At 36.9% G+C, this 14663-nt stretch overlaps 1 protein-coding gene across 1 annotated transcript in view; it reads right to left on the reverse strand.

Moving 5' to 3' along the window:
- LOC121729741 (adenylyl cyclase 78C-like) overlaps positions 1-14663 on the reverse strand; it is a 107544-nt gene that overhangs the window by 48841 nt on the left and 44040 nt on the right. Inside the window, exons 4-5 of the mRNA XM_042118355.1 lie at positions 3256-3345; positions 174-249 (exon numbers count right to left, since the gene is read on the reverse strand). Of these exons, the coding sequence (XP_041974289.1) occupies positions 174-249; positions 3256-3345 (166 nt within the window). The remainder of the gene's footprint in view (positions 1-173; positions 250-3255; positions 3346-14663) is intronic.

A 14663-nucleotide genomic window follows, 5' to 3' on the forward strand; every position in this document is an offset into this window, starting at 1 on the left:
TGTAATAATTTACTATTATTTATTCAACAAATGCACTTATCAATATAAAAAGTACCCAGTAGCCGATTCTCAGACCCACTGAATATGCATATACAATTTGGTTAAAATCACCAAAGCCGTTTCGGAGGAGTACGCTATCTAACATATATATTAGATATGGGGTACATAGGTACCTGGTTCGTTCTCGCGAAGGGGCTGGAGGCTGTGTCGCGCGCTGTTGGTGGACCCGTCGTCGTCGCTGGCGCGCGGCTGCAACATGTAGCTCCATTAAATAACAGTTTTATAAAACAAACGGGTACCTGATCGAAAGCAACCCTACCGTCGCCCAAGGACACTTGCATCAGAAGAGCTGCAGACGCGTTGCCGACCTAACAGTCTTGAAGTTTTAGACTAACAGTTCCAGGTGTGTAACAAACAAGGCATGTAACATGATCGATCTCGTGGTGAGAGAACCACTCCTGAGTGTTGGCGGCAAACCGCCCGCACCTGTTGCTTATTACTCAACTTATCAGAATATACGAGTAATTCATCAAAGTACAAAACTTTGATATATAAATCATGTTAACATGCTCATAAACAGGAAGAAACGTATCTTTGTTTAGTAGATTTAGAACGTATTTTTCAACTTTTTGTTAAATTATTTTTATTTAAGTTTCTGTAGATTATTGTTAACTTTATATTCTGAATAGTGTACTTAATTATTATTACTAAACGATTAAATATCTATACTTATAATAAAATCGTAGAGGTAAAATTTTTGTATATTGAAAATAAACTTGAAAAAACGAGTCAGGGGCATATTAGAAGAGTAGTAGAATACATGTAACTGGTTTTGAAATTATTGTTTCTCTGTCTGTTTGTCTGTTTGTACAGGCTAATCTCTGAATCCGCTGGACTGATTTCAATGAAATTTGGCATGATGATACCTTACATCCCTGGTCAACATCTTAGATACTTTTTTTTAACCAACTTTCAAAAAAGGAGGAGTTAATGTTTACTTTGCTGTTTGTGGTCAGATTTTCAAAAATATTTTTTTGTTGTATAGATTGCCCGAATTTGATACCATGTTTACAATAAAATCGGCCAAGTGCGAGTCGGACTCACGCACGAAGGGTTCCGTACCGTTATAGAGAAAAAATAGGCCAAAAGTTGTGTTTTTGTATGGCCCCCCTTAAATTTTAATTATATTCCAATTTTATTATTAATTATTAAATAACACATTTATTTAAGGATTTTGTGAAAATTTCAACTGCCTGCCTATTGTAATTATTGGTATCGAGCAAAAAAGGCCAAAAAAATCATGTTTGTTGTATGGGTGCCCCCCTTAAATATTGATTTTATTTTGTTTTCAGTATTTGTTATTATAGCGGCAACAGATATACACAATCTGTAAAAATTTCAGAACTCTAGCTATAACGGTTCTTAAGATACAGCCTGGAGATAGACAGAAGAATTTTCACAGAAAACCGGCGTGAAACAGCGCTTGCTCTGTGTTTCGCCGAGTGAGTGAGTTTACCGGAGGCCCAATCCCCTAACCCCTACCTTATTCCCTTCCCTACCCTCAACTATTCCCTTCCCTTCCCTTCCCTACCCTCCGCTATTACCCTATTCCCTCTTAAAAGGCCGGCAACACACTTGCAGCTCTTCTGATGCTGCGAGTGTTCATGGGCGACGGAAGTTGCTTTCCATCAGGTGACCCGTTTGCTCGTTTGCCCCCTTATTTCATTTAAAAAAAAAAAAAAAAAGAAGGACAGACAACGAAGTCTTATAGTAATAGGGTCCAGTTTTTACCCTTTGGGTACAGAACCCTAAAAACGGTGACTTGATAAGTAATGGAATTGAAGAAACTCCTCGGAATTTACAACGACAACCAAAGTGATTACCAATTCTAGCAAAGGTCGATTTTAAAACTTTTCCTAATATTCGTAAACGCTTATCCAAACACTGGATGGATATTGACCACTGCGTTTCTCAATTCGTTACGGCCATGGAAATTTTAAAGTCAAACTTTACGGATCTAAGTTACTAGCATCGGTCGAGCACATAGGTAGAAATGGTAGAATATGTACGACCGAAGGCAGTATGTTTGAATCATATTCTCTGGGAGAGTTTTTTCTGCCAAGACGAACTACAATGCTAGACAACCTACAGTGTAAATCTGATGCCGCATACTACGGTGATCATGGACAGCAGGAAATTAATCCGTGCCTTCAAGCGTTTTTGTCATAATTATTATTGGCAACAGTCTAACACAACAAATTCCAATATTAATTTAGCTATACTTAGTACAGTTACAATTTTTATAATTATAGTTTATTTTCGTGGTGCATTAAAAATTTCGTGTGTAATGTAGATCCAAATAAAATAGTCGTAGATGGGTGTTCAATTTTGTAAATCTCGATTTTAATAACATACATTCACGCGGACGAAGTTGCGGGCAACAGCTAGTAATATAATATTCACTTTTTTATTACTTTTATTTTTGTTTATATGTATTTTTTTTATAGAAATTTTAATGGGTTAATTTAAAAATTTAACATTTTTATTTCCTAATTAATAAGTAATTTTAGAAACCCTCACTTAATAGGTAAAATATATAAGTACCTATAATAATTTATATGCGTATATTTCGACTATTAAATTTAAAAATGTGTATTAGATTTATTTAGATAAAACTAGTCGACATAACAAGAGTTAACAATGGCGACAAAACGAGGGTTTCGAAGTGCAAAGTTACAAACAGTTAAAGTTAGTCGCCACTTAACAGTTTAACGTTATTTGTTTAACTTCGACAATTATTGTAATTCACTTACGACTTCACACTAACTACCATGTTTTGGAACTCAGTTGAGACAGATTCAAATTTTACGGACTTCATTGTGAACTTTAAACGACTAGAACTTTTGTTAATTTGATTGCGTAGTTTGAAGACAACTGAATACACATATCTGTAATAACAAATGCGAATGTTATCTCTGTCTGTCTTCATGCTTAAACTTATAATCTGATTGATGAAATTGAAAATACTTTGAGGTCCAAGAAAGGTCATTGGAGTTCTAATTCCGACGATATGTATCCCTGCGCAATTAAAGAATTTTGGGAAAACGAAGTAGTTACAGCAAAACAAAATAGATTTTTTTCCGTCCGTCATAGTAGGTCCTTTTTACTTCATGATCTATTTAATTAATAGATCTTGAAGTAAAAAGGACATTTTTTTCTGGTCTTATTTGCAAACTAGAAAATACTAAATCTTACCAGATCCTCAGGAACCGTACAGCTTGCGCCATCCCCTGGCACTCTCTCGTCTTCGGGAATCGCCGCCTCCACCCTCTCGCCTGTTATAACCTAAGAAAATGTATTTTTATATAGGTATTACATTTTTTAATACTAAAATTATTAATGACGTGTAAATAAACGCTTAATACGCATTCTATTTCCGTATTTCGTAACAAAAGGACATCAGCCCCACTAGCATACGCCAACGAGATATCTCGTAGATATCTCACTGTCGAGCGTAGTGATATTTTCGATATCAATATATTTCTCTTTTTCGCTAACATACATACGTCGAGACTCAAGAGATAAATTTCTCGTTCGAATATAGTTCGTTTGTATATAGACAATAATAGCACATATAAAAAAAAAAACAAAATTATCTCTAATTTTGACGACAGACGTACGAGTCAGTCAATAGAGATGAAGAGATAAGCCAGTTAACATCGAGAAAACGTGTAGAGTGAGATATCTCGTTGGCGTATGCTAGCACGGCAGGCTATTTCCATACAATGTTGGTCTAAAAAAAAGAGCTGCGCTTAAAATAGCTAGGCCATATTAAGAACTTAAAAAAATATGGACTTAACCCTGTAACTACATTATTTATATTAAGTATTATTTATTATTATTATGAGTTACCTACGTACGAAAACTTAAAAACTACTAAAAACCTAGTAACAGTGTTATTCATAGAATTAGTTTAAGCTATAAATAACCTAGCTATTAGAAATATTCTTGTAGTTCTGGCCGCGCATTTATTTATTTTTAGACCAGAATGCCTAAATACTACAGAAAGGATAAGTCAATAATATTATATTATTATGATTATTGACCGATTCTATTGGCGTGTTTTCTTAATTGGAAATATAAATGATTTTAATTCAAGAAACCCTCAATATGCACGTATAATCGTATACAAAAAGCTTTAATGATCCTGATGGTAAATCCACCTTAAATAAATTAAAAAAAAAGACGGGTTGCACTCCGGGAGTGCTGGCAGAAGTGAAAACTTGATTAACGTTGTGCATAATTTTTTTTTAACCCATTTTTTATGAAAACCGATTTTAAAAAAAATCGTTTCTTTTTAATTAATCGAAACCCTTACAATCGATTAAATTTTTAATCCATTTATTATGAAAATTGATTTAAAAAAAATCGATTTTTTTAATTTATCGAAATCCTTATAATTTTTTTAACCCATAAATCGATTTTTTAATTAATCGAAACCCTTACAATCGATTAAATTATAACCCCTTTAATTAAAAAATATAGATTTTTTTTATTAAGTAACTGAAACCCTTACAATCGATTAAAAAATATCGACAATCGAAAAAAAACAATCGATTGTTCGATTAAATTAATCTATTTCGATGTTACAACACTACTCTCCAACCCTCTTACGGTTTTTCGATCAGCACGAGAATCTGACGCGAGTTTCACAGTTTTTACCCATCCCACAAAAGTGCTCAACGCCGCCAAAGAAGTTTTCACTTCAAAAACTGTTAGACTTTCATTCCTTTTTCATTTTTCAGCGGAGCTTGTAAAACCTCATAATGGAGAGTTTTACCTTACAATAAAACTTACCTATTATTTTTCCTGAGATATCCGGAATCCATCTTGAGTCAAGCACCCGTCTTTTTGTCGATTTCCGGCTACTTACCTCCTTCCACGTTCGCCAGATGGCGCTAGTGTCACGGGTTTGAGACGGATGCGCGCCTAAGAAGCTCGAGATGTACCAGGTAGGGATTACCTGGATTCCGGATATCTCAGGAAAAATAATAGGTAAGTTTTATTGTAAGGTAAAACTCTCCATTATTTGTTCCGTCTTCGACATCCGGAATCCATCTTGAGTGATGTGTTTGTTATCTCCTGGTACACATACTGTATATTAAGGAATTTGAATGATGCCATAATGTGTAAATTGAATACAACATATTTAATTATAAATCAAGCTTACAAAGTTTTCACTCTGGTAAAAAATAATTAGAAAGCGATGTACATGTACTACTTTGGGACCTTAATATTTCCTTTTTGTAAAACCTTCGGAAGGTGTGTTCTCTTTTCCAATTTCCAGAGGCGAGAATCTGCTCAATTGGAAAGTTCTCAAGCCAGTTTAATGAGGCTACTGCTGCTCTGGTAGAGCCGGGTGTAGCGTCTATACCAGCAGCTTTAAGCAGCGATCTAACCCAGTTTCCGATTATCGTGGCAGATGCTGGTTTCGGATCGCCTCTAGTTATGAATAAATGAGAACATTTATCCTGACGTCTGTCTTGTGATAAATCAACCAGCCTCCGTACCCAGTCAATACTGTCCAAGTTCCTATCTGGGTGTTTTTTAATTCTCCAGGCTGACTGCCTATGATGCAAACTATCGGTTTTCGAACCAAAACAGGGCCACAAAATCAAAATATCGGCCTCAAATACCATTTTTTCGGGGTCTATGCTCAAAAGTGTGAGGTCGTGTACTCGACGGCCCGAAGCTAATAAAAGGAGTACCGCTCGTGTCTCGATACTTGATAGAAGTTTTGCTCGTCCGGTGCGTTACCTTGAAGATATTTTATTAATATTGCAGCATCCCAAATAGGCGGAATAATTGGCTTCTCTTTTGCCTGTGATATAGCTTTCAGCATCCTCTTGACTAGGAAATTTGAAGACAAATTTTCGCGTGCGCTGAAAGTGGCAATAACAGACTTATGCACCAATATTGTGCGATAAGCTAGGCCTTCTACTTGGTGAAGATAAGCTAGATATTGAGCCACTTCCTTAGGCAAAGGATTTTGAAAGGAAATATCTTTTGAACGACACCATCGTTTCCACTTATTCCAAGCTGGGGTATATGTGTTAATTGTTGAAGTCCTCCAACTTGAAAAAAGAAGTTGTCTTTCTTGTTCAGACCAATCCTGAATCATGTCAGTCCACCCGAGATGTGGCGTCGGTCGTTAGGAAGTGAGTGATCGGGTTCGAGTGTATCGGTAATGTCCCGTCTGCTTCCTGCATCCACCACATCATCTCCTGAAGCGCCGGCTCTGGTATCGGAGATTTTCGATATGGGTGTGTGGTGGACAGCTGTCGACTGTAGTATTGCAGTGTCCGACAGTGTAGACGACCTCGGCGAACGACGAAGGTGGCGAAGTTGAGTCTTCCCATTAGGGACTGGGCCTGTCTGAGAGACCAACTGCCGACAGAAATTTGGTGCTGAAGCGCCCTGCGTAGCGTTAGGCACTTGGGCTCCGACAAGGACCTCGTGTTGTGAGTGGTGTCCCAGGTGACGCCCAGAAATTCCAGGCGTCGTGTCGGAGCCAGCACACTCTTCTCCCAGTTCACCGTCCAACCGAGTAGCTTCATCGTGGAGATGGTAAAAGCCACATGCTCGGTCAAATGGTCGACGGATTGATCGGCTAGGAGAAAATCGTCCAGATAGACCACGCACCTGATGCCGCGAGACCTGAGGTATTCGGCCAGCCAATTGGTTAAGGTGGCGAACGTACGTGGTGCGGACGCCAGTCCAAAGGGCAGGCAGGTCATTTGGAGCAGTTCGCCTTCGTAGCTCATCTTCAAGAACCGACGGTGCTTCTTGGTGATGCTCAGGTGAAAGTACGCCTGACTCAGGTCTACTGAAATGGCTGAAAAGTCGAAAAGGCTTTATTTCCAAAAACTGGTTCAGAGACTTGAGATTGAATATCAGTCGGAAACTGTTGTCTGGTTTGGGAACTAGAAAGAAAGTCGAGATGTAGCTGAGAGTGACCTCGACCCTCTCTAAAATGCCTTGCTTCAACATGCTCTGAATTTGTTGGGTCATATCGAAGCTCTTCTTGGTCTCGTAAGCTTTCAAAACCATTTTTCCCGGATATATTAAAGGTGGTTTTCGGACGAACGGTATTAAAACCCCCTTCAAAAGTCGACAAATATGATCCGGTGCTCCTAATTTTTTCCAAGTACGCTGATATTGACCAGACAACCTCCTCGAAATTTGGGCCAGTCATTGATACCGGTTACTCGGCAAACGTGCCTTTGGCCGTGGTTTGTTTCGGCTATTGCGCTTGTTCTTATAGTTAGAACGTCTGTTAGGTGGTCGGTTTTTGGTTTATTGTACGACGATTGACGGTTTTGTGTGGACGGACCTGCCATAGGAGTGAGTTTATCGGCCCCCCCCAACTTTTTGAAGGTACGACGACAAAATGTCTTTATCGAATAAAAATTCTCCATCCGGAGGAATTTTTTGTAATGCACTACTGTGATATTCTTCAGGTATTTGTCTTAATATTGCTTCGCTGCGAACGCTAATTAAATCGGCCCGACGACCGCAAACAATTTGTAAAATATCGTCCGAAACTTTCGTGTACCCGGAATCTTTACTAAATGATTGTTCAATTTTCTCAAACAAAGATGTAGCAGTTAAATATTGTTCGTTATCACTAGCCCAATTTATCGACGATTGTAAATTATAGCGTAACTCATCTTTTTGTTTTAAAATAGCATTTGAAATCGCAGCAAAACTGCGTTCGGTTAAATAGAGACGCGATGACCTTTCGTCCGTAACTGACGGGGCGAAACGCCTGAGCTCGTCGTTGACGTTCATTTCGATAAAGCCAGGAACGGAAGCATATTTCTTTTGCGCGTCCGAAAAACGAATACAATTCTAGTCGCTGCTTTTAAATCTTTGTAAATCAAAAATTCTTTTAAAATGTTCGTCACTCGATTTTGGAAACAATCGTTGTTGTTGTGGACAGATCCGATAACTTTAAGTCTTGCACAGGCCGTTGCGGCGTCTGCAACTCGAGCATATTGTTCGAAACACTCGCGGGATTATTTGTCGAACTACCGCCCGCGACATTTATGTCCGAATCGCGCACTCGCGTATCGCTATTACTGCACATTATTAAGTTAGTCAGATAAGAAACTTGCTGCGATAAATGTTCAAATTGTTCATTACTCGCATGGCGGGAACGTTTACTCACGGAGCGGAAACGGGCGTTTCCGCGTGGGTTCAAATCGACCCCCTGCTCTGAAGATGACGATGTCCGTAGATTCTCTCGAACGGGAAGACTTCCTCTTACGTGCTGAATTTTTTGACTCGCTCATGGTTAAGTCTTCCAGTGGAAGGAGATGCTACATTTTTACCGCGAAGTATTACGAACACGTGTTCGGCTAAAAAACATTAATCGTGGAAATTTACTGTTAAATGCTAAATTTATCACACTTAAGATTAATTAACTTTACTTTCTAAACGAAAGAGAACTAAATTGTAGCAATTTGCACAATTTACGAAACATAAATTTTTTGCCGATATTCACGACAAGAAAAACGACGCCATAATGAAAAAGTCAGTTAGGCGCGCATCCGTCTCAAACCCGTGACACTAGCGCCATCTGGCGAACGTGGAAGGAGGTAAGTAGCCGGAAATCGACAAAAAGACGGGTGCTTGACTTAAGATGGATTCCGGATATCGAAGACGGAACAAATAATAATATCACATAATATAATATAAGTATAATAAATTATAGTAGACTACAATATAAATTTAACATTCATTTTAAAATTGTAAAATATTATAAACCACATTTTACTTTTGCAAAAAAGACAATGAATTTAAAAATGTTATTTCAACTTTATTTTGTAGCTGTCTATTGCCCGCGACTGGTTCTGAAACAACATTGTTGTACCCTTTTTTAGTCGTTTAACTCACTAACGTTTGTAAAAATACACGAAAACAACGTAGAAACAGAAACGAAAATCATTAGCAACATGTCAGTCGCAGAGAAATACATTACGCAGATTTAATCATAAGCACAAATAAACGCGGCAAAACTTGTACACAGCTCGCAGTGATTACAGTAATTTTGTAACAGGTATATTGCATTGTTTTATTGCAAACTTGAAATACGTATATACATTTGAAACTATTTTATTATTGACCTTATAATGGCAACTCTGTTCCGTTCAAATTGTGTAGTAACCGTACATTTTTCCGGGATAAAATGTATCTTATGTCCTTCTCCGGGACTCAAAGTATCTCTATACCAAATTTCAACAAAATCGGTCCAGCCGTTTACGCGTGATGTCGTAACCAAGAGATATTTGTATTCATTTTATTTATATAGATTATGATGTACAAAACCCCATAAAAGCCGTCGGGATTTTGGTGTATCGGTATCTTATCTCGCGATACACACGCTTAATGTGTTGACACAGCGATACGACCTTCCGCTGACCAAACATGAGCACTTCATACACATACTACATACATCCATAATAACATTAACTCATACAATTTTTCTGCTTTCTTATACAATACTAGCAGTTGCCTGCGACTGCGTTCACGTGGACTTCAGTTCCCGTTTCCGTGGGAATGCATGCAGGGATAAAATTCAAATGTTAAAAGCTTCGTAAAATTTCTTGGTCCTTTCTCAGGCTCTAGAGTCTAGAGTCTAGACTATCTGACATCTGTGTACATTGTACATCATTTAAAAATAATGGGTTCAGTAGTTTTGGCGTGAATACAGACAGACAGAGATACTTTCGCATTTATTATAATATTAGCATGGAGTATGGATGGTAGAGTCAAAAGGGATAATTAACTTGGCAGTTTACATTCGAACACTTGAGCTTATTACCTAAACTGAATATCACTTTCACCTAATATAGACACCTAATATTTACACTTTTTACCTTCCCTGGACTTCCACGAACATTTCAAGATCGGATTCAAACATTTCGAATCGGATCTTTTGGATTAGCCCAATTGGTTCGGCCGTTCTAGAATTTTAGGAAGACTAACAAATTGTAAAAATCATTTTTATTCATATAGATTTTTACCATATTCCACTACAGATTAATTTACGTTCGACAGTGACTCGATACTACGTGCGCGTGGTAGAAAAAAAAATAATTATTACTAGATACGATATATTTATACGTGGGAGAGCCATGCTTCGGCACGAATGGGCCGGCTCGACCGGAGAAATACCACGTTCTCACAGAAAACCGGCGTGAAACAGCGCTTGCGCTGTGTTTCGCCGAGTGAGTGAGTTTACCGGAGGCCCAACTCCCTACCTTATTCCCTTCCCTACCCTCCCCTATGCCCTTCCCTTCCCATCCCTACCCTCCCCTATTTCCCTATTCCCTCTTAAAAGGACGGCAACGCACCTGCAGCTCTTCTGATGCTGCGAGTGTCCATGGGCAACGGAAGTTGCTTTCCATCAGGTGACCCGTTTGCTCGTTTGCCCCCTTAATTCATTAAAAAAAAAATAGATGACGCCCTCAACTCCGTTGCGTCAAAATTTGTTTATCGTCCGGGAACCGTACATTTTTCCGGGATAAAAAGTACACTATATCCTTTCCCGGGACTCAAAGTATTTCCATACCAAATTTCAGCTAAATTGGTTCAGCCGTCAGCGGTTTGGGCGTGAAGAGGTATCAGACAGACAGGCAGACAGACACACTTTCTTATTTATAATAATAATTATAGTAAGTATTAGTATGGATAACAGTGAATAGTGATGACCTCTTTATTAATCATGGTTAACATTTCAATTATAATTCTCATTTTCTTTGTATTCAATCCTACTTTTAACTAAAAATTATTCCGTAACGGATCAAAGTGAATAATTGAACTTAAGTGATGAAACGGCGGCTCCGGCCTAATTACTAATTACTGGCCTCAGCCCTCAGGCCGATAATACTGTCGTTATATTATAAACCTGCGAAATCGGAATTATAACTTTTATTTTATAGCAGTACCCAATTAGCGCGTCTATAGATATTGGTCGTAAGTTACGACCAGTATCTATAGATGCGCTGCATTAATACAGGAAAATTGGGTACTGCTATAAAATAAAAGTTAACTCGTAACTGTAGTCTGTACCCTAATGGCACCGTTCCGATCTTTGCCACGTCCGCAACCGACAATTAATATTCAAATAGTTTTTATTATTCGTAGTATTCAAATATAATTCCACTATTTATATATGACAATGTAGGCTATAGGTTTTATTTTACTAGTATTTTACTTTCACTTCACATAGACAATTTCATTAACTACATTTACTGGACGTTTGAATTTTTTTAGGTCAATTTTGAACTAAGGTAAAAAAAATAGGATTTTGGCGCGATCTCGGCAACGCGGCAAATGTATGGTCAAGGACCAAGGTCGTTTGCTCAGGGGATGGCCGTTTACTCTCCTTTTTGAAATAGAATATTATCGTAGGATTCCTCACAAGTGCGTACAAGTGATAACGCATATAAATATGAGTGGGTGAGAAGTGGGGGGCAGGGGGAGGCAATATGAGGAATAAGAACAAAATATGTAAATCTACCCTATTGTGTATACGGTTACGTTATGAAGCTCTGTGATTTTTATAAGTGACGCAAAAATTTTGCTACCTTGTAACTATTATTTTAAGTTAAAAGGGTTTTTTGGAAAATTGTTTTAGAAGTAGAGTACCTATTTAGAGCTCCAGTGCCTAATTAGAATTATATATTTTTTTTTTCGTATATTGCAGGATTAAAGCACCGTGCTATAATTATTCAAATATTTTACCTACAGTAGCTGTTTACTTCGATCACAGTACAAAGTTTTAGTTCCTGTGGGTTTTTAATTCATCAGAAACTGTTCATTTTCTCGAAGAAACAGTTACTTAATGCAGTCTACGGTGTACTTTAATTAATATGCAAAATAAAAATTCAGTCGGCCGATTTTAACCAACTCAAATAAGATTTTAGAGCCCCGCGAGGGCTCTACGGATTTGGTCGGCCGATATGTATGATGTTCTTAAACTCCAATTTGGTGATCAAAACCAAATTGGAGTTTAGGTACATCGAAGATTTATTCATAGGCAGTTGACGGTTCTATGTCATTTGGTCGGATTTTGTACACCTATGGTCAATTTAGACCGCGACGTAACGCGTATAGTAGCCGAGGCCTCCTATCCTATAGGAGGCTATAAATTTCAAAATCTCATGTGACCCAAGTTTAAACTTTCGTGTTCGTTGAGCAGGCGGCCGGTGGTCTTTGCGGCCCGTTGACCGGAAACTAGAAGGGTTACACTTTGTATATTTTGAATAATTCTCTCTGTTTCTACACCGTTAGCTACGACGACATTGCGACTTGTACTTGTTTGTATAATAACCGCTACATTACTAAAAGCTCTATACAAGATACATGTTTTCATTAGTAGTAATATAACCTATTTCTTACTTTATTAACTTTCCTATTTAGGTTGGGTTACACTAGAGGCGTGTTTAAAGTTAAAGTTATGGTTATAGTTTAATATGGCGTACTTTAGCTTTAACTTTAACCGGAGAAATTCACAGATGTCTGTTGCGGTAATTTTTTTATTGAAGGTACAGGTAACGAGATTGAGGGTATAAACAATTTAATCATCCGTAAAAATCGACAGGAAAAATATAACACTGTAAAACATACTAAATTTTCAGATATACGTATGAGCGGAGTTTAAATATGGCGTCTTTGGACGCCATGTTTAACTTTAACCAAAGATTTGACATTTTGCCTGTAGTTATAATTAAAGTTAAAGTTATAGTTAAAGTTAGTTGGTACAACCCAACCTAAGTCAACCATTGGCCATTCTTATATTCGATATTAATTTTATAAAATTATACAATGAATATACAATTAACAGCCAAGTAAAAAAGCAAATATTTATATGGAATTTAACGAATCTCTAAGTGACAACATTTAGCGCTTTCGATGCCTTGAATTAAATTCCACACAATTTTGTCTTATATATATAGATATAACTTCGCCAAACGTAACTTAGAAAAGTACCCTGTAAACTGTAAAGGCATAACTATGTTAAAGACAAGACACCCAAAAATTAATTTATGTTACTTTAGTAAGACAATATGCTTTAGGATTTAAGTTATTGCACTTAATAATATTCTCAGGGCGAGCGAAGCGAAACCTAGTATATCCCACAATCTCAACATTTTGTGGTACACTTTACGGAAAAACTATCACGCATATTGATTTGTCCTTTAACATTGTAATTTTTAATTATTTATGTTATGTGTTATCATTAGTAAGTCAAGGTGTGATGACGCGAGCCCTCACAAAGCACGGCTTTTAGCTAGTTTAGTCTAAAATCCTCTAATAAATCAACATTTTACTTAAGACATTTGTAGAACATTTCATTCATTAACATAATTCGCTCAACACATTTCCATTTGTTAATGGCACGCAAAAAACGTGCCAGAAGTATGATGAATTTGCCAAGTTTAAGAATACTCTCACTAATTACTGCCAGACTTATCAAGTATCAAGTAATACAATTACGCAAAAGAATGCCAGAGACAGAATTATGAGAGGCAGAGGGAAACTTTCGGCGAGTGTCTTCAAAAATATTAATTCCTTTGATGATTTTTACGTCGTTTGTCCACCGCTACCGTCTCCGGAACGCGGACGTCGCCGATAATTAATATTCAAATAAAATGCCACTTTATGACCTAGGATATAGGTTTTATTTGATCTAAAGACCCCTGCCTCCACTGATAGCCATTCAAATAGAGCCTTCTTGAACTTATCATAACTATCATTATCATTTTTTAAATTGTCTGGCAGGTTATTGTATATTTTAATCGTCATACAGTAAGCGTTTTTGCTATTTAATGCTGATTTTTGTGTAGGTATATTTATTTTGTTTTTATTTCTTTTATTATTGGTTTCTTTATTGTCTTTATTTTCAAAAAGAAAACCATGCTTCTTAACAAAAAGACATGATTCTAGTATATACAAACAGGCTAGTGGAAGAATTTTAAATTGTTGAAAGAGCGGTTTACAATGAGTGAACTTGTCTACCCCTGCCATAGCTCGTATACATTTTTTTTGTATTATAAATACCCTGTTCACATCCACCGAATTGCCCCATAATATCAGACCATATCTTAGAGTTGAGGAGACATAACCATGGTAAGTTACCAATGTGGCTTCCTTAGATACAATATTTTTTATTCTTTTAAGCGCAAATATAAATCTATTAAGTTAATTGCAGGTATTATCTATATGTGTTTTCCAATTCAGGTGTTTATCTATTTGTATCCCTAGAAAAGTAGCTGATGAAACACATTTAATTGGCATTATTTTATTTTCTAAATATTTATTTTCGTCAATATTTTCTTTATAAAACTTAATTATTTTTGTTTTTTCTAAATTTACCGTGATTATTATGACACAAATGATGTTTTAAAGTATTATTTGTCCTGAATGCGACATGCATATCGTTGCTTTTCATTATTTTGGATAAGCGTGCAGAATGCAGATACCTCTCCCATGTAGGTCAAACTGGACTTATATCTAACTATTTCCTTATCAATAGGACCTGCGTACAAAAACGTAACCAGTTCTTTCTTGTTTTTATTTTTCAAAATATTATT

Source organism: Aricia agestis, chromosome 8, assembly GCF_905147365.1.
Source record: "Aricia agestis chromosome 8, ilAriAges1.1, whole genome shotgun sequence".
In the NCBI taxonomy this organism is placed as follows: Eukaryota; Metazoa; Arthropoda; class Insecta; order Lepidoptera; family Lycaenidae; genus Aricia; species Aricia agestis.